At 43.4% G+C, this 26,664-nt stretch overlaps 3 protein-coding genes across 8 annotated transcripts in view; 2 read left to right on the forward strand and 1 right to left on the reverse strand.

Moving 5' to 3' along the window:
* The window catches only part of LOC128083271 (cytochrome b-245 chaperone 1), a 15,010-nt gene extending 4,923 nt beyond the window's left edge, over positions 1-10,087 (forward strand). For 2 of the 5 annotated variants that reach the window (XM_052688342.1, XM_052688337.1), the window contains exons 2-7: positions 1,279-1,409; positions 3,175-3,216; positions 4,222-4,295; positions 5,152-5,248; positions 6,500-6,644; positions 7,171-10,087. In XM_052688342.1, coding sequence (XP_052544302.1) covers positions 1,325-1,409; positions 3,175-3,216; positions 4,222-4,295; positions 5,152-5,248; positions 6,500-6,644; positions 7,171-7,297 — 570 coding nt within the window. In that variant the 5' untranslated portion in view covers positions 1,279-1,324 and the 3' untranslated portion in view covers positions 7,298-10,087. Of the gene's footprint in view, positions 1-54; positions 119-156; positions 452-506; positions 606-1,278; positions 1,410-3,174; positions 3,217-4,221; positions 4,296-5,151; positions 5,249-6,499; positions 6,645-7,170 lie in introns of those variants that run through there. The other 3 variants (XM_052688340.1, XM_052688338.1, XM_052688339.1) reach the window with 3 other exon arrangements.
* Positions 10,088-10,368: 281 nt separating this feature from the next.
* On the reverse strand, positions 10,369-17,661 carry HEXD (hexosaminidase D). Of its 2 annotated transcripts, XM_052688333.1 has the most exons (12): positions 17,487-17,661; positions 17,297-17,406; positions 17,146-17,233; positions 16,886-17,050; positions 15,745-15,928; positions 14,470-14,541; positions 13,783-13,978; positions 13,531-13,613; positions 12,659-12,737; positions 12,482-12,583; positions 11,905-11,994; positions 10,369-11,332 (listed from the first exon to the last, which is right to left on the reverse strand). In XM_052688333.1, exons 1-12 carry the CDS (start codon positions 17,628-17,630, stop codon positions 11,164-11,166), a joined length of 1,482 nt encoding a protein of 493 aa, XP_052544293.1. In that variant the 5' UTR covers positions 17,631-17,661; the 3' UTR covers positions 10,369-11,163. The 2 variants fall into 2 exon arrangements, with proteins under 2 accessions (XP_052544293.1, XP_052544294.1); XM_052688334.1 differs by lacking the exon at positions 13,783-13,978 and having other exon boundaries at positions 15,726-15,928.
* OGFOD3 (2-oxoglutarate and iron dependent oxygenase domain containing 3) overlaps positions 17,628-26,664 on the forward strand; it is a 35,980-nt gene continuing 26,943 nt past the window's right edge. The window contains exons 1-4 of the mRNA XM_052688336.1: positions 17,628-17,701; positions 17,779-18,005; positions 24,034-24,109; positions 24,885-24,927. Of these exons, the coding sequence (XP_052544296.1) occupies positions 17,643-17,701; positions 17,779-18,005; positions 24,034-24,109; positions 24,885-24,927 (405 nt within the window). The 5' untranslated portion in view covers positions 17,628-17,642. The remainder of the gene's footprint in view (positions 17,702-17,778; positions 18,006-24,033; positions 24,110-24,884; positions 24,928-26,664) is intronic.

The raw sequence follows: 26,664 nt of genomic DNA on the forward strand, positions 1-26,664 counted from the left end.
GCGGCGGCTGCTGAGGCGCTCCCTGCATCCCTACGGGATCCCCACGGGATGCAGGGAGCGCCTCAGCAGCCGCCGCCCGGGGCCCCGCAGGCGGGAGCGAAGGGTTATGCGGGGATCGGTAGGATTGGGTTTCCCTGCGGTACCCCCCGCTCACCCATGTGCGCGGCTGTGCCGTCGCTTTGGGTGTCCCTCATCGGTTTGAATAGCACTGGCTGGGTGGATTTCTCTCGATGGGAGCGAGTTTTGCTTTCACCTGAGTGTGCCCTTATGAAGCACAGCCCGGGCTGTGCAGCACTTTGTGTGTTTGTTGGGCCCTTCTCAGCTTTTCCTGAAGACTGTAGTCTTCATAACAACAACAACAAGCATCTCTGCTTACTGCAGGAGAAGAAGCAATCCTTTCTCTGGGGGCAATTCTGAGCAGCTCAATTGGTTCCAATGCCACTTGCACCTGGTACGTCTGCTCTTAGGTTATGCTGGTAGTGTTAAGGTGGGATGGATTTGGAGCTCTCAGTCATGTCAGAACTCAAACCATCTTATGCTGTGGAAGTAAATGGATGCTGTAAATGCTACGTGAAATTGCCTGGCTCTTAGCTGTCTTTAAATAGGTACTTGTTTTCTTGATGTCTGCTGTTACTTTCCGTCTAGGTTGAAGCATGGTGTTGCTAGGGGGAATGGAGCATTGCTGGAAATTCCTTTTGCTATTCTGGAGTAGGCTTGGTATCTGGGAATGCCGTATATGGCATTATCTGACACTTCACAGTCAGGCTGAGGCTGTAACCCTGCTGTTCTGTTCTGGGGAATGAGGACAACCGGTATCCACGGTGCAGAAGGCTGTGTTGTCTTGCTGCAGCTCCAGCACAGTTTGTCGTGGCTGCCTCTGCACATAGCACAAAAAATGCCATCGAAGGTCTTTGTGTTACACTTGCTGTTTTGCTAGTCTGAAGAATTGCTAATTCATGCAGCACTAACATTTCTGGTTCTTGTTTTTGACTTTTTCTTCTGCAAGGGTAGAAATAAAGAGAGACTTTATTCCCAAAATGCACAGTTTCATGGAAAATAGTTCAGGTTCCTGTTGTGCGAGTCTCCTTCTCATGACTGTTTTTGTTTGTCTGCCCTTTTTAAAATGTGCATGCTATTCTTCCTGTGAGAAAAAGGTCATGTTCCCACTCTGGGTGCTATTGTAGTCCAGATAAAAACTTGGTAAGAAGTGGTAACATGCTAGGAAAGAGAGTGTTAGAGTCAGCAACAATTCTACTTTCTATTTTTGTTTTGTTCCAGCAAGGTTACATGAGTCACAGTGGGCTGTGGGGAACTGCTCCTGAAGATGTACATGTTGATTGAAACCCGCACAAATTCCCTTCTTCATCTGACAAGGTCACCTGGCATCAGGTCTTGGTCTGTCTTTGTTGGTAAGTATTGTAAGACTGAGTCTCTCTAAAATTCTGTTCTCACCACTACCTTTTATTTCTGACTTCAGTCCCCTGAACTCTTTAACTTCTTTGTTGATAGTGTTCTTCGGTTTATTTCAGAACTTTTACTAAGAGAGAGGAATCATAATGAATTCCTGAAGGAGCTTGTAGCACGAGATGCGTATGTCATGCTATAGAAAGGCACTACAGAGGGACCTGGATAGACTGGATTGATGTGCCAAGGGAAACTGTATGAATTTCTATAGCATCAAGTGCTGGGTCCTGCATTTTGGTCACCAGCAATGCCAGGCAACCCCACAGGCATGGGAAGGAGTGGCTGGAAAGCTGCTTGATGGAAAGGGACCTTGGTGTACTGATGGACAGTTGGCTGAATATGAGCCAGCAGTGTGCCCAGATGGCCAAGAATCCTGGCTTGGATCAGGGGTGATGAGCAGGAGCAGGGAAGTCATCGTGCCCCTGTACTGGCACTGGTGAAGCCCCACCTCAAGTGCTGCGTTCAGTTTGGGGCACCTCAGTACAGAAAGGACATGGAGGTGCTGGAGCAGGCCCAAAGAAGGGCAGCAGTGCTGGGGAAGGGCTTGGAGAGTATGGCCTATGAGGAGAGATTGAAGGAACTGGGGCTGTTTAGCCTGGGGAAGAGGAGGCTGAGGGGAGTCCTGATTGCTCTCTTACAGCACCTGGAAGGTGATTGCAGTGAGAGTGGGGTTGGTCTCTTCTCACTACTGACAGGTGACAGGATGAAGGGAAATGGCTTCAAGTTGCACCAAGGGAGGTTTAGGTTGGATATCAGGAAGAACTTCTTTACAGAAAGGGTTGTTAAGCACTGAAATAGGCTGCCCAGGGAGGTGGTTGAATCACCATCCCTGAATGTGTTTAAGAATCATTTGGATGTGGTGCTCAGGGATGTGATTTAGCAGACGGCTAGTTAGGGTAGCATGGTTAGGTTTTGATTGGACTTGATGATCTTTAAGGTCTTTTCCAACTTGAGAATTCTGTGATTCTTTCTGGCATTTTCTTTGAGAAAGAGGAATCGTGACTTGAACTCCTCCTTTTGTATAGTCCCTAAATGGGGCTGATATTTGCTCTTCTCTGTAGTAATTTCACAGTGAGACTGATAATTTTTCAGTCTGTCATCTGCAGAACCTCATACTCATAGATTGAATTCTAAGGAAGTCTCAAAAGGGCTGGGAAAGAACTTTTGCTGTACGCCAGGCAGCATACAGGATCCACATTTGCATTGAAAAGTAATCTGAGTTCTCAGAAATGGCAAAATCTGCACTGTAGCAATGCTCAGTTGCAGAGTCACACTGCCACAGCTTCCTCCTGAGTGGAGGAAGGCAGTTGGTGGCTTCTGACACAGTTTGTTGCACAAATTTTCTTTTGGCTCCACAGTACTTAGAGGGGGAAAAATAACCTTGGTGGTGTAAACATGAGTGCTCGAAGTTGTACTGTGCTTGAGGGGAAGTATAATGTAATGGTTAGACTGAGTTTCTCTAAAATTCTCAGTTCTGTCAGTATCTTTTATTTCTGACTTTGGTCCCCTCTGCTCTTTAATTTCTTATATGCAGCATGGGAGATTATTTATTTATTTTTTTTACACTAAGTTCAAAGAAATATAGCTGTCTTTTGTAGAGTAATCAATGTTGCCACAAGGTCTTGTGGCTTTAATTTCTGAGTGTTCTGTATTTTCAGGGAATTTTAGGAGGTTTGAGTTCCTCATTCTAATTCTCTCCTCTTATTCTAGGAATAGCCTCCATAGGTTTGGCTGCTGCTTATTACAGTGCAGGTAATGGCCTATCATTTTTCAAGAATTGTTTTTCCTGTTGACTCCTTTGTGTGGCTCTGTGCAGCCTTACAAAGGCAGCGTATGAACCTGTCACCCTCTGTGTGACACGAATGTTAGAATCCAATAATAATTCTTGCCTCTGTGTGAGTCATTATGCTTGAACGCTGTGTTTCTTACTTGGTCTTCCTGCTCATTTGCAAGATTTTCTTAAGTAATAACACTCAGTGCTCTAGCATTTTGTGCTTTCAGTATGCTGTATGTGATTAGCTGCTCCCCACAGCCCTCCTGGGAAGATGTACCAGGATTGTCTGTCCCCATAATGAAATTATGTGCCTTTGATGCCAGTGCTCTGTTTCTCTGGAAACTGTTAGATCATCACCAGCAGAGATTACTCACAAAAAACACCTTTTGAGTGCAGGCAGCTGGTGCTGCTTGCCCCCACTAGAGCAGAGTGCACCACGTGATAGGTATTTTTCTACCCATGGAATTTATTTTTCAAGCTGTTCTGTGACTCTTGCAGCATCCTGTTGAGCCTCAGGTTTTATAGCTTAGTAGCATATAAGAACTTACTGCCATTACAATCCATACTTTCACTGAGCAAAGTTCAGTGAAAGCTGCTTAAAACACCAACTATATCAGACATCTAAGTGTTGTTTGTTTGTTTTTGAAACAATACTGACCTATATTCTATTTTCCTTTCAGTAAAAGCTTGAGTAAGCAAATTGTTTAGATAGGCTGCTAGGTGTAAACCTTTCCAGGACAAAAAAAATAGAAGTGTTGGCTTGCTGAAAGGGCTGACTGCTTTCTTTTGTGAAGCTTCAGTGAATTACTTTGCATTATCCCTAAATCCTGAAATAATGTGCATTGGAGTTAATGGCAGAAATGCTCAGATGCATCAGAGAAACCACTTCTTTCCTTGCTGCCTTTATAAGGAACGTGCAAAACTGTTTTGTATAGGAAAGAAGGAGAGAAGCTCTAACTTTGTGCATCTTTTGTGTTGTTCAGACAGCTTGGCATGGAAGCTCTTCTACATGGCTGGATGCTTCTTCGTGGCAGCACAGAATCTGGAGCAGTGGGAGGTAAGATGTTCAGCACAGGAAATGAGGTTATTATGCTAGCTCTGAAATGGTTGTCAGGTGTTGATTTCGGCTGTCTGATGTAGTTTGCTGTTGAGTAGTTGAAACAAGCAATTTATGCTTTTGGTTTTGAGGAAACTCTTCAAAATTCTTAAGCTAGGATGTGAAGGTAAATAGAACACATTTTTTTTAAAGGGGAGACCTGTCCTTTGTGGCAGACATGCAGGCAGATCTGCTCTTGTGGCTTCATGTAAATGAGTGAAAAAAGGTTCTCATTTAGGTGTTCTACTGATTTACTCGCTTGCTCCTACTAATAAGTGACCATTGAACAGAGTGGTTCTGCCTTCCAGACTACTCAGGTTGTTTTCAATTAGGAAGAAATTGTGTTTGTGAGGCTTGTTTCTGATCTTTATGATGTCTGTGTTGGGATATGGGCTGAGAACGTATCTCCCCCTCTGCAGGCTTGTCACTTCACTGGCCTGAGTTATTGGATAAGTGACCTCCAACAGAGACTTGGTGTCTTCATTGAGTCTTGGGGAAATTTTAAACCTAATGTAAGCCCAGTCTGTAAGAGAGAATTACAGGAGCAGCATGGAAGTGCTCAGATTTGATTCCAGCATAGCTTTTATTAGGTGAAGAATGTAGCAGGAGAGGCAGGGAAACCAGCTTATCTTCCTTCTAGAAGTAACATAAGAGATACGGAAAAGTCTGTTAAACCATGTGCAAGATTACTGTTTTCATGGTCCAGTAATAGACAAAAGTCTCCAATTAAATTAGCTAGATATAAGAATTAAAATAGCTGTCTACAAAGAGAAAATTGATTGTTTTTAAATTCTTTTTTAATTGTTCAATTTTACAGGAAGCTGTATTTGACAAGAACAAGGGAACAGTCTGCCTAAAAACATTCAATCTTTACAAAAAGATACTGACCTTCTCAAAAGGAGGCAGTGAACAAGGTGAGAGAGCAGCATCTGTAATAGCAACTGTGATTGGTGGGCAGAAAAAAACACCAAGAGTTTACTGTTTCTTTTTTTGTTTTCCCTCAAGAGTTCTGTACTCAAGTTAGGCACATTTGTTTCCAGGTCTGATTTGTTCACAAACAGCAAAAGTCATAAATTGCCTTTTAGGCTCTGTGTGTTTTTTTCAGGCTAAGGTACTGAATGCATCAGGTTAGTCGTTTTAATGCAGGAGCTTCCACATTGCTTTCCAGATGAGTGTAAGCCATTCCTTTGGAATGATTATATGCAGGTTTGCATTTCCCCTGGCTAGCCTGCTTTGTGAATGGGACAGGTGGAAAGATATTTTGCTTAGGTTAAGTATTGGTGGATTCAAAATTGTATCAGGCTCCCTAAAGTGCCTGGGTGGTATTCTTATTTAATGCAAAGCAAAATGAACCTTTTGGGTTTTTTTTTCTGAAAACAAAACAAAGTTAATGGCCACTGAAGACAGCATATTCAGTAGGCTCAGCTTAATGCAACATCTGATTTCTTTTAAGCTTTCTGATGAAGTGACAGAAGCTGAAGTTTAGCGTGTGACTTCCTTATAGTTACTGCGAGGCAGAAGTTCCATTGCAAAGTGAAGTAGGATCTTCATTGTCAGATTTTCTTATTCCTGGTAGTCTAAATCAAACCAGCTCTCAAGGTGCTTAGAAAATTGACAGAATACACCATGTCCTAACATTGATTGGGATTTTAAACAGGACGTTTTGGAGGCAGAAGATAAAAAGGATATTTAATTTGTGAACTTTTCTTTTGGATGTGTTGGAGCCCAGCACATCTCTTCCTGAGAGGTTATTACAGTTAATATGGGGATGCAGAGGTGAGCAGATACTCTGAAACATTAAATCTTTTACTATTTGTTCTATCTCAGTAAACTTAACAGCTGTTTACCTACTCTGTACACAAAGAGTTGAAACTCTTTAAAGTGTGGCCATGTAAGAAACCAATGGTCTCCGTTTCCTAGGAAGCAGTGTAACTTGTTCATTAGGGCTGAACCAGCTGGTGTGCACTGTGCTGTTTGTTTTGGTCCATTGCTTTAGCAATTCCTTGGTATTACAAGTCTGTGGTAGTTGTGTGAGGTCAGAGCAATAGCACTCTAGAGCACAGAGTCCCAGTGGCACAGTGACTAGGATTGCTCCCTAGGAGAGGTGCTGAAAGTTTATTGAAATGCTAATCATAGATGGCTTTATTTTCCACATCTGCTTACAGTGGTTGCTCTACTGCATGAGATCAGAGATGTCAATGTGGAAGAGGAGACGGTGCGGTATTTTGGGAAGGGTTACCTGGTTGTGCTACGATTTATCACTGGATTTTCACACCCCCTGACTCAGAGTGCTGTGCTGGGCTGCAGAAGGTGAAGTGTGGACTTTTTTTTTTTTTTTAATTGCAAAACCAGTCACATGGGTCAGTAATTAAACAAATCATTTTAGCACCATTCCTACATGCTGATATGACTTATTCAACTTTTTCAAACCACTTGCAGCAGGGACTGTGAGAAGAAGATTGATGTGTTCTGACAAGGAAGGAATTGCTTGGCTTGATGTTTCTCTGTAGGATGCTGTCAGTCGTGCTCAGTCCTATCAGCTGGCCCTTTAAAAGAGTTGTTCTCAAGGATCAGAATGGCCAAGGTTGGGAAATGCCTCTAAAATCACCTAGTCCAACCATCCACCTACCCCCAGTGTTTCTCACTAAACCATGACCCTTAGTGCAGAATTTAAGCATTTTTTGAACACCTCCAGTAATGGTGACTCAGTTGTCTCCCTGGGCAGCCCATTCCAGTGCCTGGCCTCTCTCTTATGGAGAAGAAATTAATGTACCTGTTCTTGTTTCATCAGCACCACAATTCCATTAACTCCTACACTGTTTTTTCTTTTCTACAGTGATGTGGAAGCAGTTGCCAAGCTTGTCATCAGTTTTCTGGAATTGGACAGAGCAGAGAACCAAGATGTCAATGAGAGCAGTGAAACAGAGGCTAGTGATGCTGGTGAACCACAGGATGAATATTAATAGTGATGAGCTGAAGAGACGTTCAAAGATCTGGAAATTACAGATTGGTTGTTCTTCATAACGAAATTCCTCAGTCTTGACTTGGGCATTTCTCTACATGTGCACTTACAGTGGGAAGAATCTGTCTTAGGGCATCTTCTTTAGTGCTAAACTGCTTCAAGATCTGTGCTCCCAATATTGCCATTGTAGAATCGAAAGCAAATTCTATCTTAGTTCCTGGATGTGGACACTGCTGTCTTTTGAACTTTGTCAGCTTGTCACAATTGTCTAGGAGTAGTTATTTATTATTGTACAGGTTTAAAAATGTACTTTCCCATTAATGAATTGGAGCTATAGATGTAAGCTTCCACTTACTGCAAAGATGTGCAGGTACAGTATATGAAATGCAGAACAGCTGAATTTAACTCAGAACAATGCTTTGAGGTTTTTGAAATATTGTAAATGAGTGAATATAATGCTAAATTGGTCTTAAGCAGCTTAATATATGCACTGAGGTGATGCAGAGTAGTGGCACTTTTATATTCTCTACTACTGACTTGCTATTAGATAGCAGTGGAAATCATGAGGATGGTCAGGAATTTTAAACATCAGGTTGCTCAGCTTGTTACTGTCTTAGTTCTCTTGGAATTGCTAAGGGCCATAACTAAGAACCAACAAATGACCGTGTTGGTTGTTCAATGCCTTTATGTTCTGTTTAACTTCTGGGCATAGACTACCCAAAGAATAGCCTTATTCTAGACTTAAATGTTTACTATTTTAACTGTGTGTTTGGGAAGGAAGTAAATAAACATTCCTTCAGGTAGGGAAAAGACTGATGTCAGACACCATGGCAGTTTAGTATTTTGCTGTAGTAAAGGTAAATAATAACTTAGATGTTGTTTTTTTAAGATAGCTGGGCTCAGTGTTTGGCTTGGGCCCATGTGTTACTCTGTGTGCACTGTCTTCTGTTCTGACCAATGGCTTCATGAGTGGTTAAAATTATGAATTTTCCAAGGTACTTTATGAAGTAAAAGCTACCTCTTTTAGCCAACATGTTCTGTCTAGAACTAAAACTTCATTGTACCTCTATCAACATGCTGGTATTACAAGTACAGAAATTGTAAGAGCTGAAAGTTCCTTCCATGTGCTATAACTGCTTGTATTCAAGTTTACCAACTTGTGTGTTAGGAGTTGTATGGAGTTAGGAGTTGTATGGAGTTAAGACCTGAATTAGAAAATACTGATAGTTTGCTCTGGGACGTCTGAATAGACTACGTGGAGGCATTACTTTCTCCATGCCAGCACTTAAATGTCTGGTGGCATCTGGTTCTTCAGGATTTAACTGCATTCCTATTTAAAAACTCTACCTCTAAAGAAGTGAAAGCTATGAAATGATTTCTGTTGCACGTTCCATTGGTAATGGAAACTGTGTCCATTTATCTGACCAAAGAACAGGTTGATTTCACTTCCAGCCATTTGTGTCTGTGAGACCAACATGCTGTTACTGCTGGTTTGAAAGGATCATCCAGGTGCAAGAGGGAGCTGCTGTTGATGCAGCCTGACTGTGGCACTGAACCAGGTGTGTTAGTATTAAATAGGAACTTGTGATCATGTCAGGTATCAAAACAGACCTCTGCCAGCAGATATGCTCTTCAAGTACTCCAAGTTTTCTGGCTGATTACATTGCTTTCAATCTCTGCCTCCCATTACTGGAATTGGGAAGCTGCTGTATATGAACACTGGGGAAAAACAGGTTGCAGGTAATTAACCAGATTTGGCCTTTATTTTGCAGGAAGATGTAAACTACAAACCATCAAACCTTTTATATTCTGCAACTTTTTTTAACACTTCAGAGAGATTTTCATTTCAATATGTACCCTCAGTAACACTCATTCTGGAGAGAGTGAGACTGAATTTGGATGAAGTGTTTTTTCATCACTCTGTAAAATGGGTTTTGAGCATTCTAAAGACTTTCAGTAGGAAATACCCTTAAATGCTTAGTTTTTATAGTGTAGTGTAAGTAAAATAACTCTACTACCTGCAAATACCTTCTTTGTAGCAAAGATATTTGAGGGGTATGTGGTATGGCTGTGCATTGCACTTAATGTTCCAAACCTGCAGATTTGACCACTGAGTGGATAAAATGGACAAAACTACCTGCATTCAATCTTAGTTACACTGAGTTTCTTTTCTGTTTCCGTGAGAGCTGGTGTCACGGGGAAAATACAAATAATGCTGTGGTTTTTCAGTTAAAAACCATTTTTATAGAAGTATTTACATCGATCTAATTTTAAACTGTGTCCTGCTTCAGCGGAGCTCTGCATCAACCTTCAGTACGTTCTTGGCATTAAGCATGATGTACACGGGTGTCCTGCAATACCAAACCAAAATGTAGAGATGCTCTAGGAGAGAGAAGGACCTACAGAAAGGTATTGGATGGCCTGAGTTCTGTGAGTGATATTTTGTGGGATGAGTTGTGTTTTTAGTTGACGTCCAATAATCGGCTCCTTTTAGATGCTTAGGTGCACCCCTCCCTCTCAATATCCTGCTGAGAGCAGGTAGACAGGAGAGAGAGAGAGAGAGGGCTGCTGCACAAATGGCAATGTGTCTTACATTTATACAGGTAGTAAAAGCCACGCTGGCTTACGTATTGCATGAGAAGTGCTAGTTCTGACACTGGTAGATTGCTAGGAGGCAGAACTTTGTCTGGAAAATAGTTAGAAATAGCTTTTCTTCTTCAAAATGGAAGTAGAATTTCAGCAAGGCCTCGCGTGTCTCTTTTTTTATTAAAATCGCCATTGATAAAATCAACTTTAAAGTGTTTTGTGTCACTAATCTTTTTTGATTGTTGATTTTAATTATATTAATATTGTTGGCTGTCTGGAGTACCATTTGGCACCAACCTCCTGGAGATGATGGGGTGGGCGGGCAGGGCAGAGGAATCACTGGCATATAATCACTGATCCTGATCATGCTTTCTTTTCTTAACATTTTTCCATATCAGTTAATAACACCAACTTTCCACTGGTGCATGTTTTCCCCTCTTAAACCAAACCAACATGCTGTACACAAAACAAAGTTTCAACAAACACTTGGAATATCAAAGTATTTATTAAATAATCTTAGAGTAAGGGATGTGACTTCTGCAATTAAGGCATACACAGCAGCTGTGCATTATTTTTACCAAAAAAAAATTGTAGACCAGTTGTGTAGACTTCTCATTTCAGTCAGTTGTGTTATGCTACCTCCTCTTGTGTGCTCTGCATCCAGAGAAATGCTCATGTCTTAACAGTCGGTCCAAGAATGTATCAGTACCTGTGCTTCCGAGGTAAGACTTGCAAGAAAGCAGTAAATGAAGCAGACAGGTAAAGGATACTCTGAAGATTCGTGATACAGTATTCTTAACTACGTGACTTTAGAATTGTTTTCCTTGTATCTTCATGTTCCAGTAAAGTCCTAAATATCTTCCTATAAGTTTCTGAAGATTCTGAATGTTCAAGATGAAAACAGAAGGTAAGAGCATTTTTCCCTTGCATTCAGTAGACTTTGCTCATGCTTGAAATTTGGACAAAACTGCTGTCAGATGTACTGAATTTGAGGGGGGGAGAAAAGTTTTCTGTCTTGAGAATACAGCTGAATTCTGACTCCTGATTTCCATTATGCAAGGAGAGTAAATCTTACAGGGCAGGTGACTCAGGGCTCAGTAGTGTAAGAGGACAATTAATACAGACTCAAAGCCTATTACCTTGATAAATTCCTTTCTCCCTCAGGTCACTTGTTAAATCACAGTGGTTGCTTTAACTCTTAAGATGACAAACTAGCCAAATGACTACTTGCACATGTCCACTGGCCACGTTTCCCATTGAAAAAGACAAATTAAAACATGACTAATTTTGTGCTTTTATTGCTTTATCTAAATCATCCACCACTTGCTGCAGCTTTTCTAGGCTGGGGTGGACATTCTCCTCCATCCACTCCTCTACAGTACACTTGTGGAAGACTTGCTCCATGGCTGCCTGGAGGTCTTGCACCACAGCATTCCACTTGGACAGAAGACTGACCAAAATCAAGGAAGAAAGGAGAAAATGATCAAGTTTGCAGGTGATTTCTGCCTCAAGAGGGGACAAGCTTACTAGGGCTTTTACAGAGGTTACAAAGAGGATACAGTCCTTAGGATGAGTATGCAGAAGCAGCACCTGTAAAAAAGACCTTAGCACAAATGGCAAAACATGGTACATTAAGTACTGTTAATCTCAGCAACTCTTTTTTGGAAAGCACACGTGCTGCCAGGGGAAAGGGGCCTGGTTTTATCCCAAGCTCTGCCTGGATCCTGGTCCCTGCTATGTTCCCATATGGAGGCTCACAACTTTTGAGATGGAGGAGTAACTCCATATATAAGGGAGGGCCTTCCAAAGAATCTGTACTTGTATTCACTAAATTTGTTCAACAGATGGCAGATAAAAGTAAGCCTGCTCTTCTATTTAAATCTATTCTATGAACACATTGCAATGATTGATTTTAACTGACCTTTCTGAGTAATTATATAAAGAGGTGAGAACTCAAAGCTGTAGGAATTTGCCAGCCTGAAGAATGACAGACTTGTTCCTCTGTAAAATAGGTGGTGTTACCTTATTGCATCTGGCTGAAAGTGATGCATTATTATAGGATGAATAATCTTCCTTTTTCTGTGGTAGGGACTGAACCAGCCTGTGACATACCTGAAAATATATGTTAGTATGAACAGTCTTTGAAACAGCAGGAGTGTATCTGTAAACAGAGGGAAGTGATTGAGCTTTATCTCTCAAATGGAGAGAATGACTAAGGAGTAAGCAAATTTAAGGCTATATATCTTTGGAACTGGCTTGTAGAAGACTTTGTGGCAGACAATAACAACTGGACACCTGCTGCAATTTAAGTTTCATTTCAAGTTCATTTTTCAGTAACCAAACAATTAAAAATATTCACTTTAAGTTCTAATTTAACAAATAATCAGTTTACTGAAGTGAGACAGCACATGCAGTCTGGGAATTCAGCTGAATTCAGACATTAAGTTCTGCTGAGGTGTCGGTATGCAGTGTGAAATGCCTGAAATGTAGTGCTTAACGTTCAAGCGGCTTGTTGGAGTTCCCTGCGTACGTGGCCCATTTCTAGGTGATACAGCCCCCACGCCCCTGTGGACAGAAAAATCAATGTAAACCTTAGTACCTGTTCCTTTCAAGAAGTTCATCCACTGATGATTTGAGGTAGAAGCTAACTTGTGTCACAAGGGTAAGAATATTGCTGCCAGGAAAGGTCCCCGTACTTGTGCTGTCCAAAGAGATCGTTAGTTTCTGCACTTACTGTGCACTGTGAAGTGTCTGAGTCCAGCAGCTGGAATTTTACCTCATGAAAGTATCTAATTCCAGATTGGACATTCCCAGGAGCTTCTCCACATTTTCTTTAACCTTTTCAGAATAGCCACCTGGGCAGAAGACATAAGAAATGAGACAGAGGAGCCTTCATAACAAAAGTGCTCAAAAAGAGAGTTTTTCTCAAGCACTCAGCCTTGGCTTACCAGATCTCTTTGGATGAATATTAGTTAAAATAGAAAAAGAACAAGGAAAAAAAGGGGGGGTGGAGGGAGTACATCTTTCACAAGGCTTCTTGTGCCACAAAAAGCCCTTTTTAGTTATGAGCTTTCCATTCAGAGTACTTAATACTTTTAGTGTCTTAGTTAAGCATAAGCAGGTTGTGTTTTAATGTTTTAAAAAGAAATGCAGACAGACAAAAGTAAAAATTTGATTGGCAGCTGCCTCTGAAGAAGCCAGAAACAATAGGAAGTTTTTACAAGGCACTTTACTTCCTAGGTGCATTTTAAGAAAATGCATTAATTTCTGTATGTAAACAATATTTAAATATGTCATTAGTCTCACTTATGTACCAGCAAAGTTTGAAATTAATTACCAAGAAAGCAATTCTTAATTTTTTTTCCAGTACGTGATGAGTTTAGTGGTGATTTTGTATATAGTATATATAATATACTGTATATATAATATTTTATAATACAACATGATTGGAATACTATGGCTCTTTTTAAATGCGTAGGCCAAGAGGCTTCCCTGCTGCTGCAGGTGAGATATGAGATCTATTGTTTGTAATTTGGATCATGATCAAATAGTGAAACCACCTCAAAATGTAGTAAGCCTGTGCTAACCTTAGGGCATTTCACTGCTGTGTTAGGCTTTAGCTCAGAGAGAATAAAGTTGCCATTGTACCATTCTCTAGTGCCTGCAGACATACAGCCAGTGATGGAATTGCCACGGGGAAAAGCTCACACAAAACAGAGAAGTGATCATACCTAAAAAAGAAAACATTCACTAATTAGACATTCGAGTTGGGTGAAGCTGAGCAGTAACTGATAGGAAAGATTCCAGCGTTGCCAACTTCCTTTGTAAATCTCCAAGTTCCTTGTGCATCGGAGGAAGGCTTGGGTGGAAGTCTGCTTCATGTGAAAAGACGTTCCTTACCTCTGCCAGCCAGTCAGCGCGATACCTTGGAGCACATCAGCAGGGATGCTGCTTGCTACTTTCAGCCACTGAAGGTGGTTTTTTAAGTGGTGTCCAATAAGTGTTAGAGACTGATTCACTCCTGTGGCGCCCTTAAAAGCGCTAGCAAACCACACCTTGGAGAAGCCACATCTACGATACTTCTCTATAAGAAGCACTGAAATAAGACACAAAAGAATACCTATAGGACACATATTTCTCCAGTTTTCAGCCATGTCTGCAATGTTCCAGTTAACAAGAATTCTGGGCTCTGAACGTTGCTATTAGAAGGAGAGCCGTGAGGTCTACTGGCATGGAAGCAGCTGGGGCGATTCTGCTGGTAATACAAGTGTATTAAATGCATCATACAATTTAATAAGAGGAGGGTAAATCTCCACTCGTCTAAAAAATTAGCTGCTGTTCTTTCATTGTAGGATGTTTGCTGCCTTGAAGGAGTAGTTCAGAAGAATTTTCTCATAATAAGGGCTGCACTCCATCTTCTCCAATTGCGCATCGCTTTCTTTTTTCCCCCCTTCAAGGATTAGCACTGATCAGACTTTTGTTGTTTTTCCCAAAATGGCACACATTGGAAAGTTTTAAAGAAAGCTTAAAATGATAATAAATAATCAGGTATCAGAGCTCTTCCAAGCAGCTTAGAGAAGTACAAACCTTTGCTCTCCACATCCAGGTCTGCAGCATAGTCCCAGATCATAGGCTGCACCAGCTGTGGGACCCCAGATTCTGAAAGGAGCAAAGTTTTATTTTTTTAAGTAATAGAAAAAGGACAGTTACAGGTGAGAAAGAAGTACATGTCAGTCATGCGTTACTGCACCTATAGAACAAGTTATGGCCTGTCACTGAATTCTTCATGCCCACGTGCATTTTCAGCCTTGTCAGGACTTTGAACATGTCAGGGGCATGAATCTATTAGTTTACCTGGCTGCTTGAACTGGTGGAGTTGCAAATGGTACATGCAAGATGTCAGCTAAATTCAAAGGAAATAATCACCCATTAAGTTAGGGATTATCTGCACAGAACTTAGCTTTTCAAGAAGCCCATAATGAAGATGCAAGGTTAGCTTCCCTTTATAATCAGCTCCCTGAGTAGTTTTAAACGTGAGAAATTCTCACCCCTCAACAAGATGCAGTAAACTGAGTACATGAAGTACAACAATAAACAACAAGTGCATAAATTGAGTACTTTAACTGCATCCCATTTTACTCTTGGTCCATTATTGGCTGTGGTGGTAGACTGCACGTAGCTAGATGCTGTGCTTCTTTTGTGGGAATTGCAGGAGTTCTAGTTTTTTGGGGATGATTCCCCACCACAAAAGCTATGAGTAGGTCAATCAGAGCTGGAGGAGCTGTATGGCTCTTCATGATACTGTCTAAATCTGTTCAGAGCAGACATGCAAAATGGAAAAATGTGAAACTCCATTAGAACCATTCTAATTTTAGTAGTAGTTGCATATTTTTCAACATAGGATGCTTGTGACAATACAGTATTGGAGTTCCTCACTAACTGTGTCAACTTTAACATCAAGGACACAGAGCTTCTCTTGAATCTGCATTATAGGAACCAGATACTGTACAAAGTAACAATTAACGTTAGAAGGTGGTGAGAAATGTAGAAATTTAGGAAAAGACTACAGGTTTTTTTTTAAATGGGTAAAGACAGTAGAATTTATGGTGACCACTGTGCAAAATGACTATTAGCAGATAGAAAACTGAACTGTGTACATTGTAAGACTTGCCCAATGTCAAAAAGAAAGTCTGTAGCATTACCGTGGACTGAGTGTCTCCACTTCTTACTCTAATGGACCACATCTCAACTATTCTCAGATCATTCTGTATTGTATTTCAGCTGATAGCAGATCTGTTTCAACTGAATGCATGACCTCTTTTGAAGGCTACCAAACGACTCACCCCATCACAGGTGACACACCTGCCAGTGTTTCCTCGCTGATCCCTCTCAGCATGTCATCCCACACGATGGGAGTCACAGTGGGGTAAGACGAAACCACATAACTTGCAACTGCTTTTATATGGAATAAGCACAGCTTCTCTGGCGTGTTCCCTTGTTGTTGCAGCCATTCCTTGGACTCCTCTCCTTCACCAAGGTAGTAGACCTGAAACATCAAGCAAATAATTCTGACTTCCTGTATGGGAATAGGGGGAACAAATTTGCATCACGCAATCATACAGTATTCACAAACTACGGCACAAACGTAACACACTGAGCAGAAGTATTTCAAAGTGCTTTTCGGTGCTGAAGACATTGTGAGTATTAACCTGCAGGATCTGGCTCTGACTAAACACATCACAGAAGGGCTGCCCAGGGAGGTGGTGGAGTCACCGACCCTGGAGGTGTTCAAGGCACATTTGGATTTAGTGTTGAGGGACACGGTTTAGTGAGAACTATTGGTGATATGTGGACGGTTGGACTGGATGATCTTGAAGGTCTTTTCCAACAGTGGTGATTCTGTGAAGTTTTCTAGAAGAATTAAAATATCTCAGGAATAATTAAGTGCATGGGAACTGTTGAATCACAGCCTGAACCTCTGCTTGACCATCTGAGGCGAGCAAGGAATCAGCCATGGGAGCAGAAGTGAAGGCACCTAGACCCATTTAAGAGCTGACTACCAGGGGGGAAGAATCTTTTCTGGAGATCCCCTCCTTTGGAGTTTCATGGTGAGCCCAGGATATGGGTAAGCATTCTATCTATTCTCTTTCAGTATAATAAAACTGCTTACTGCTTAGCCAAACTCTCTGGTATATTTCGGAATTATAACATCTGTACATTCACTGGTTATACATTAAGGCATACTGTATTTGTCTTTGGAAGGTTTGTCTTGTGAGCTGCTCTCACCAGTCTTAGTTAAAGAAAACTAGCAACCATACGGTCCAGAATTGAATGAAGTGAGATTCCTCTCGCGGAAGGAGATCATTTCTACACAAATCCATAAGTGACGTGGGAGCACGTCCAAAGGTTGGCCCAGCACAGTCAGTCCTACGTAAGCTGCGTATTTGGGCTCATTAAGATGGATACGCTCCGCTGTCACGTCAGCACCCGGCCCGCGCCTCACCTCATCGCAGCCGATGTGGAACCACCTCAGGTCCCGGTGCAGCTCCATGACGCGGTCGATCATGGCTCTGACCAGCGCCAGCGCCTCTTCCTTGTGCGGGTTGAGGGCGTTGGGGAACAGCTTCACCTCACGGAGATGCGCGAATTCCTTGTGCTTCAGCGCGAACTGCGGCGGGACGGGGCGCGGCGATGGGACGGGGAGCCGCGATGGGACGGACCCGTGCGCAGCCCCAGCGGGGGGGCGGGTCGGGGGCCGCTCACCTCCATGTGCCCGAAGCTTTGCACCAGCGGCACCACCTCCAGCCCCAGCTCCGCGGCGCGGCCCAGCAGCTGCCTCAGCTCCGTGCGGCTGCGGAAGGACGCGCTGAGAGCCGCGCCGAGCGCCGAGCCCGCCGCCCCTCCCCGCCGTTACCTGTAGGCGTGCGGCGCGCTCAGCGCCTCCAGCGGCGGCGCGTAGGGAAACGCGTCCTCGTACTCCAGCAGCAGCCCGGTGGCGCCCATCGCGCGGAGCAGCGGCAGCACCTGAGGGGGAGGGGGGGCGGTGGCGGGCGAGCGGGGGGCGCGGGCCGGACCGAGCGCCGCCCCCTCCCCTCTCCCCTCACCTCGGCCAGGTACGCGGCGCGGGGCGGAGCGCCCTTCAGGTCCAGGTGCACCAGGCGCCGCCGCATCTCGTTCGACGGCTCCGGCCGCTCTCGCTCCTCCCCTCGCTCCGCCCCGGCAGTCCGAGCGCGGCGCGTCGAGTGCATCGCTCCGCGGCGATGGCGGCCGTGGCGGCGCGGCGGCGGACGGGCGGCGGGGAGCGGCGGCGGCAGAGCAGGTACGGGGCGGGCGGGAGGAGGGGCGGCGAGGGAGCGAATGGCGGCCGTGCGGTAATGGCCGTGCCGCTCCCCGCAGCGCACGGAGGAACGCGAGTCCGCGGGAGGCGCGCGGCGGGCGGCTGTGGGCCGCGTGCTTCGTCTCCGCCGCTCTCGTCGCGGCCGCCGGCGCCTTCCTGGCGTGGAGCTCCTGGAGCGCTGAGGACGGCGTCGCCGAGGTGTTGGCCGGGCGAGGGGAGACGCTGCTCGACAAGTTCGTGGAGGTGCCGTGCTCCGGGGACTACGACGGCTACCGGAGGTTTGAAGGTATTTGGGGATCCCCGCTCCTGCAGGGAGGCGGAGCGCTGGAGCCGCTCCCCGTGCTCCTCACATAACGCTCTGCTGAGGCTCAGGGGGAGCGGAGTAAACTTTGTGCTACTCCCGAGCAGGAAGAGGCTTCTTCTCGGGAGATGTCTCTTCTTCAAAGCGCTCCTCCTGTGAAAAAGCAGCTCAGCTCTTGTTTCAGCCTGGCTGTGTGTTGAGTGTGAGTGATGAACTGTGCCGTGCTGAGGAAAAAAACAACTTTATTTCCTGGCTTTTTTGAATCACAGAATCATTTAGGTTGGAAATGAGCTCTAAGAGCATCCGGTCCAAACATCGACCTGCCCCACCATACCTGCTAAACTGTATTCCTTGATGCTACAGCCGCCCTCTTCTTGAAAGCTGTTACCCAAATCTGGTTCCTTTTAGCTGTTAGACAAATCCATTCCCTTATCTGCTTTGTTATGTGGCTGACAAAAGCTTACTAAGCTTACTGCAGCTTACTGGGAGCTGCAGTGAGCTGCTTGGAGCAGAGCAGCTCTTCCAGCACTGGTTTGGTGGGAAGCAGCCATCAGCTTGCATCTTGGTTGTACTGCCCCAAGGATGGGAGATGGAGGGGATAACTGCCTGGTCCTGGTGGTGTTGGGCAAAAAACTGGTAACAAGACAGAAGGTGATGCACAGCCTGTGGTCAAAAAAGGCCTTACCAGTGTTCATGTGGTAGGGCTTTGGAGAATTCATCACAGTAGATGTTCTTGAAGCCAAATAAAGCACCTCAGGAACTTCCTCACAAGAGAGCGTCCTCAGTAGGAGGACTTTTTGATTCTGAGCATGAGAATGCACGTGTTCAGTTTTAACTTCCTGCAGTAAGGAAGAATGGCTGCTGGCTGTTCTCTGCTGTTTCAAGGCCAGAGAAATCTATGCAGCCAGTGTTGCTGCAAGTTGGCTCTTCAACTCTGAACTGGGGTTGAATGTATCTGCATTCTGCTACCAGGGCTTTGGTTTATCAAAAAACAAACAAGAAAGCTCACCAAAAAAGTATTCTCCCAATTTCTGGTTTGTTAGAGGAATGTTCTGAGCTGAAGACTTGTGGTCTTGGCAGCCCCAACAGCGTGGAGAAGGCACTTCAAGGATATCTCAGCTGAGGAACGAGCGGATGCGTTCTGTGTTCTTGCAGTGTGGGAGGAGCAAGCGTGCCCTGTCTTGACCGCGTATTAAATGGCTGATGTGGTCGGCATCAAACCCAGGAACGTGCTGGAGGCACCAGGGGGAGTCGCCTTGGATGGGTTTGTATTCAGTGTATTTGCATTCGCTCAATGCCCGTCAGAGGGCGCCCGTGAGCCGTCCGCAGCGCTCGTACTGCACGCGTTACTGGGAGCTTCGGGTGGCCGCACCGCACAGACTGCTGCTCTCTGCCGAACTGCATTCGGCTCCTCAGCTTTAATCGCTTTGTTGGAAACAGCTTTTTATCGCTGAAGAGCTTTTATTCCGTCTTTACTCTGGCGTTGCATCCACAGCTGCTGGTGCTGTGGCAGGAGGCACGCTGCCATTACCCTTTGGTCTGTCCACAGTTCAGATGAGCTTCTTACTTATGCACCTGCTCCCCCCTCAATCCAGTCCAACAGAGCATCTGGTTTTGCTTCGATAGTTAACAGTGGTTGGTGTCACAGAGCCTTATTTCCATAGTACTGCTCAGCAGAAAACTTGCTTCATACAGCTATAAAATGTGCCACAAGTACTAAGTTGATGATGTTTGCGGAAGATGGGGCATGCTGTGAGCAGAATCTGATCCTTGCAGCCAGATCTTCGCTATTTCTGCTCTCTTGAGATATGGTTAATTACTTAAAACTGCTGTGGCTTTCAGCGTGTCTGATGAATCTGTGCATAGTCCTGTGTATGCTGGCATACTCTGTCAGGGTTCAAAGCTTCTGCCACTGCTGAGGCTCTGAGATCCTTTCCCAGAGGTGAGGTCAGTGGATATGGAAAGCAGTTTTAATAGTGGGTCCAACACTGAGATTTCTGGTATTACGACAATATCATCTTGCCCATCTCTTTTCTCTCAAGAGTCATCCCTGTCTTGGCAGTGAACCTCTTTCAAGAATAGGCAAAGCTGGGATATAGGCACCTAGACCCTGGGTCCTGTTACTTTGTATTTTCTGTGTGCTGATTAGGGAGTATTTCTGGTTTTTCAGTGTTGTGTACATTTCTCCTTTACTCTGATTGGAAAAATACAACTCCTGCATTCAAAGCTGAGTAGCTTATTAGATAAGTGATTTGTTTTTGCTAGGCATAGCTTTGTGGAAGCTATTGGGTACTCTGTAATGCTAGCCTATATTCTCATGAGTGCAGATTTTGGAAATATGCTCTTACTGCTTTAGTGCTCCCCCGTGCAGTGGTTTCTTAGACAAAGATGACACATTTCTTAATGCTGAAATTGTTTTCATCAACATGGGTGGTTCTAGTCCTTTCACAGTTTGCATCCAGTGTTCATACCTTGCTTCTGGAACCTGTCTGATTTCATGCTAGACTCTGTTTTTGTTTTTCTTCTCCGGTTGGAAAAGCTTCAGCTGTTTCTTTCAGATACCTCCTGCTTCTAGCATTACCTTTGCTTGTTTTCCTAGCTTAGCAATATGCATGGGAACTGCTGAGCCACAGCCTGAATGAGCACTTGTGGAAAAAACCCAGTCAGCCCTGGGAGCACAGGTGAAGGCAGTTAACACGTGCAGTTGGAAGGGGAGCAGCCTGGCTGCACCTCTCTCAGACCTCATTTGAGGGCTGACCTCTAGCTGGGAAGGTTCTCTTTTTGGAGATCCCTCCTTAGTGAAGCTTTTCCCTGCAAACCCAGAATCTTCTGATACAGGTGAGCCATCTTCCCTTCCTTTATAGCACCTCTCTGTCATGTCAGTCCTGCTGTCATCAGGGCTCTGTTGTCACACCTTTCCCATTGTATTGATACATCCAGTTGCTACACAACGTAACCCTCATCCTCTCTAAAGCTAGCTTTGCTAAATCCTGACTCCAGTACCAGCCTTTCCAGAAGGGTAAGTCCTGCGCTGTTGTTTGCAGCCAGAATTTTAGAGCACAAATCTCTTCTGAAAAAGCAAGTCTTTCTAGTGTCCTTTCTGGGGAGTCATGCAAGGAAGGTTCTGTTTAGATGAGTTGCTGTGGAGCATTGAATTTCTCCTTTGAATTTCCTTTCTGCCACATCTCTCCTTGAACACATGCTTTCCCTTATCTCTAAGAGTTTTCTTTGCCACTCGTGCATTAAAGAGTCCTTTTCAGTGGCACAAGGAAGGTCATTCTGCTCTTTTGTCTCAATCTGTCAAGACAACTTTATTGGTTTTCTATGCTCAGCTTTCTCCTGAGTGTCTTAGAATCTCATTTTTGTGTCAGTCTGTTATCTCAGTCTTTTTTAATCCTGTTTTGTAGCAGAATAATAATAAGAAGTGTACTGCAGCTTTCCGAACTTGTGCCTTATGATTTTGTTGATGTCTTTATACCCATAGAGTTTTAGATAAGGTGTGCAATACGTGGCGTGTGATTTGTGATTGGTGGTAATTATTCTGCATGTCTTTGGTGAATGAATCTTGTGGTTCTTAATGAAATGTCTCATAAGTGTTTTCAGTTCTGGCAGCCTAAATTCGTTCCTTTTTTGGCTGTTTCTGTACATCTGTGAGTGTTGAATTGAAGCTGTTTCTCCCTCAGCCATTTGTCCTGCTCTTATCATGAGTGTTTGCTAGCGTGGAGGCACAGATGTCTCATCATTCAGCTTCTGAGATGCTTTCATGCTGGCGTTCAAAAGTGAAGAGCCAATTTTTAACCTACGCATACGATGGAGCCTTTATGGGCTTTAGGAGGGATGAGAAATAGTTGGCATTGTTTACTGGCTGCTACTTTTTCCCATTCGTGACTGCTAGGTTATATGCTACAAAGGAACATAGCATTTCCAGTTTAATTGGCAAACGGTCAGTGCCTGGGATTGAGAGACTGAAAAAGCTCAGGATTTCCATGAGAACATGGTCCTGCTTTTCTGACTGCAGAGGGAGGGGATAATTACAATTCTCCTCAAACACAGCATAGAATTCACCCTCTCTTCCTCCCCCCCTCTAATTCATAACTTAGCACAACTTTTCCACCTGGAAAGCCCTTGTCAGTTGAATTCTATGCTTCTGGGGCTGTGGTGCAAAGTGCTGTTTTCAAATTCGTGAAGCACCTTCAGGTTGCTGATTGAATTTTTGCATTTTTAAGTGTTTTGGTTTTTTTTTTCCTCTCCTGCACACTTCTGTTTCTGAAGAATGGTGTGTTTTGATTCTGCTGCTGTTCACAGTGTCAAAAGGAGAAAAGTGAGCTTGGGGTTCTGGTTCATTTTTGTTATAATGTTGGGTTCTGTGCTGGCCTTGCAGTACGGGTGGTTCACATTGTAACCTCTTAACATTTTTATCTGCTGCTTTCGTAGATCATCTTCAAATAATTCAGCACATGCCTCCTGGAATTTGGCTCTTGAGCTGATCTCAGTGAGTTGTTGCTGGTAGTCAGAAAACAGGCAGAATTGTTTGGGTTGCAGAAGGCAAATCCAGGTAGGAAACCAAGTGGGTTACATTTTCACCCCAGTGGTTTAGAAGGAAAAATTGCTTTTCAGAATAGTTGGGTTCTCAGGTGTTTGCTGGGAATGCCCTCAGTGCCTCCAGTTTAAATACACATCCAATAAGTGGCTTTTTCAAGTGTGCAGTTGGTACATGTTGTCAGCCTCAGGTTTTGCACCCACATCTCCTCTCTTCTCTTTCTTCTCAAGGTGCTGCTGTAGTTGCAGGGTTTTGCAGTGTTGAAGCAGCCAAGGCATCCAGTACGCCAGTGTGCAGCCCTGCAGAGCACTTGTACTGTGGCAAGATTTCTTTTTGTCACTGTGCTCATTGTTATCATCAGATGCTTTTGATCAGAGCAGACTGACACTTTTGCCTTGCACGGATGAATGCGATTCTTTTCCTCTTGCAGCAGTGCTTTGTACCCTCTCCTTTGTTCCGAGGAACAAATAATCTGTGAAGAGGAGCTCAGCAACAGAAAAGTGTGTTGGCAAATGTCAGAAAATGGCTTCATTCACATTCTTCCATAACTTTACATCTGTAAATGGAGTTTCCCTGGGAAAATGTCTAATGCAGCATCCCAAGGTCTGTATTGACTTGGACCTGATTTTGTTTCTTGTTCTTGCCCAAAGGCTGTTGTGCATCAGACTTGTAGTTTTAAAAGAAATTTCATATATTCTTCACTCCTCTTACTGCCGATCCTTTTCCGTGAGCTTGTAATATTAAATGCCAGGTCGTTCTGTAGTGAATTTTAAGTGAATTCTTTTATTGTAGGTCCTAATGCTTTTGGCTATGACACCTTTTAATGCAAGATCCATTATAAAAAATTGTCCTTTGAGGTCTGTTTGTAGAGACATTCAGAATGTGATTTGCCCCCTTGACTCTCCCTTTTGAGAGTGGTGTGTATCCCTGTCCATTATCTGAATGCTTGCTTACACTATGAAGAACTCTTTGTAGGTGTTTGCTATTAAGTGGTTTCAGTTGCTAGAAGTGCTGCTCGATTTTGAACTGTGAGCCTGAGATGAAGGGATCCATGTGGTTCTTCTGAACTCCCTGGCTCTTGCCCTGCCTGTCTGAAGGCTAGAACAGAGCAGGTAAGGGGAAATCACTGAAGATCATCTTCCTGAGACCAGTTATGTAATTAAGAACACTTGTCTGCATCTAGGTGCAGCAGTACATTTTGCCCTTCTTCCCATCTGTCTTTTTACATGTACGTATGTACAGATGTCTCCAGCACAGCCTGACTAACCAAGGGGCATCTTTGGCTCCAAGTGCTAGATATGCTCAGCAGCATCAGTAAGTCTGTTTTAATCCTACACTGGGATTTTGATAAAAATATTCTGTGTCTCCTGATGTAACTTTTGACTCTTGTGGATCTGAAAGGGGAGTAGGAGGACATCATGGGGATTTGGTTGGGAGCTTTTTGGGAAGGTGGTCTTTCATTTTGTGTTTCAGGGTGCACTCCCAGGAGGTGTGGAAGAGGTGTGAGTGATGCAGTGATCACCAGGGAGGAAGCAGAAAGAATCCGTAGGTAATTCTCCTTAAATTTCTATCTGCCATGCTGACAGTGAGCCCCAGTTCAGGTGTAACAGAAAGCTTGCAAGCTGAAGGGGGGTGACTTAAACTGATTAATGCATTAAACTTGTGTGTATCTTATTAAAAGCTACTTTGCACTGCTGTTGTAGCGGAGGCTTTTTGATACAGAGTCTGCATGGCCATGTGGGCATATGGGTTGTAGGGAAAAGAAAACAGAATTCTCTGCACTAAATAAATGTTGAACAATTTTGTTCTGTTGTTCCAGTTTACCTTCAGAAATTAAACCAAACAATAAAACCAAACATAAATCTCCTTTCAGACGAGTTGCTTTCTGGGTGGCTACGACCTGGTGCTGACCCTGTAGTTCTCTGAGCGCAGTGATCAATTTTAATCAAATAGCCTGGGACTGTCAAAGCCTGTAATTAGAAAATCTGTGGTGGTTTTTCTATTTGCTTGTTTTGTTTAATTTTGGCCAGACTGAATCTGAAAGCCAGGGTTGTGGGGTTTTTTAGTGAAGGTGCTTATGGTCTTGTATGTAAGGGCTGTTCCTGTCCAGAAATGTTCTGCAACGTGTAGATACTTTATTTTCATGACTAAGTGCATAATTCAGGGTTTCAAATAAAAGGTAGCTTCTCTTTTTTTACTTAACTGGGTTGTATTTGATGCAGTAAATAACTCTTACTGGAAAGCTGTGTGTTTTATATAATGACATTAAAGGACAAAGTAATCAAGCCTTCAGTTCTCATCTGAGGTTGTTGTTTTGCCTGCAGAATAGCAGAGAGGGGACTGTCCTTGGGAGGATCAGATGGAGGGGTGAGCAGTGTCCTCTTAATTTTTACATTCTCTTACTTCCAAGGAGAGCTTTAAGATTAAAAGGAGAAGATAACGGATTTGGGGAAATTGTCTGGGAATTTATTTTCTATCCTGTTAATGCTTTTGCTAGCACTATAATCGACTTCTCCAGTACAGCTGACACATTTCCTATTAAGTTAATATTTCTAGTGCCTCTCTTGGTCTGGTTTCGTCTTCTGCAGCTGGAGCCAGCTGCTAAAGCAGAATACACCAAGTTTGATTTCTTTCCTTTTTGAGAAACCAAATCACAGTGGTTCACAGCTATCACATACAGGCTGATTTTTGTGTAAACTCCATGTAATGTCTTCAGCAGAACTCTGAATTATGTTCTTTAAATGTGGAAAAAACCTCCACCTTTTTCTCTGCATTTTTTCCCTCTGTTCTCAGTTTGTTTTTGTGTATGAACAGATATTGTTTCTTGAGTATTTGTAAACATAAGCACTTCTTTGGGCCTCTGCTGAATTGGGACATTTGTTGGAAGAAAAGGAGGAAAGTTGTGATGGAAGGGAAAAACAAAACAAAAAAAAAAGACTTTTTAAAATTGTCCTTGGGACTGCTTAAGAAGATCTGCAAAAAACATTTTGGGAGCTTTTAAAGGGGAGGAGAAATGGGGGAAAATGACTCTTTGGTAATAAAATTTTGTTGGTCTCAGAACTCTGTAGGCTGTGATCCTCTCAGGTTCCTTGCAGTGTGTGAATGTGAGAAAGCTGTTGCATGCTGTGACTCCTTAGGGAAAGGTACAAAAGGAGCTGTGTAGTGTTGCATTGAAACCTCACCCAGAACTGTGGGTGGGCACTGAAAGATGCTGAAGAGATGAGCTGAAAAGCATTTCTAGAGGATAATGTTCAGGACAGCCCTTTGAATGTAGTCCTTCACCTAAATTTTCTTAGCCTTTGCTTTTTTTGTTGTTTTTTTTTTCCATTCTGCATTTTTTTCTTTCTTGGATTCCTGATGTGAATCTGCTCCTGATATTGCAATCTTGGCTCCCAGATCTCATTAAATAATGACTGTTTTCTGCTGATGATGTGTAGATAAAACTTCTTTCTTCACTGAAGCTTGTTGTCCTCTTTTCAAACCTCTGGTCTATGTAGCATACAAAATGCTTCAGCTCTCATTCCATCTGGCCACCTTACTCTGCCTTATGAGCTGCAAGTCTGTTGACTGAGATCTGCCACTTTGCTTTACGTGTCTGAGACTTCAAAGTCCATCCAATTATGTTCATTGTTCTAAGACTAAATTTTTCCTTAAAAATTCTTTCAATAATTCTTCTTTTTGATTCTTTTTAATTCTTTCTTTAGTCAACTTTATCTCCGTATTTCCAAGCTTCAAATTCCTGCTGTGGGGCAGACTATTTTCATTCTGATTTACTCCTATTTTAAATAGCATCTTTGCTTGTCATATTTGTATTTTGAGTTCACAGAAATAGATTTGTTTGTGTCGCTGTAAGTTAATAATTTAAAAAGCTAAACTTGTAACTCTGTCAGTTCTCTTCCTGTTTGCAGTCCTTTCTGCTTCCTTGGGGGACTGAAGGTTCACACAGAAACTTGTGTCCTTCTCCATACTTTTGTTTTGAGAAGATTCTGTCTGACACTGAATTACTGAAGTGTCCCAGGAGTCATACCCCAGTTGCTGTGCTGAACTTTCTGCCCCATGTTCTGTTATAGCTGCTCCTAGATCAGTGTATTTGCCCACATGCCC

Source organism: Tympanuchus pallidicinctus, unplaced genomic scaffold (assembly GCF_026119805.1).
Source record: "Tympanuchus pallidicinctus isolate F22 unplaced genomic scaffold, pur_lepc_1.0 scaffold23, whole genome shotgun sequence".
Lineage (NCBI taxonomy): Eukaryota > Metazoa > Chordata > Aves > Galliformes > Phasianidae > Tympanuchus > Tympanuchus pallidicinctus.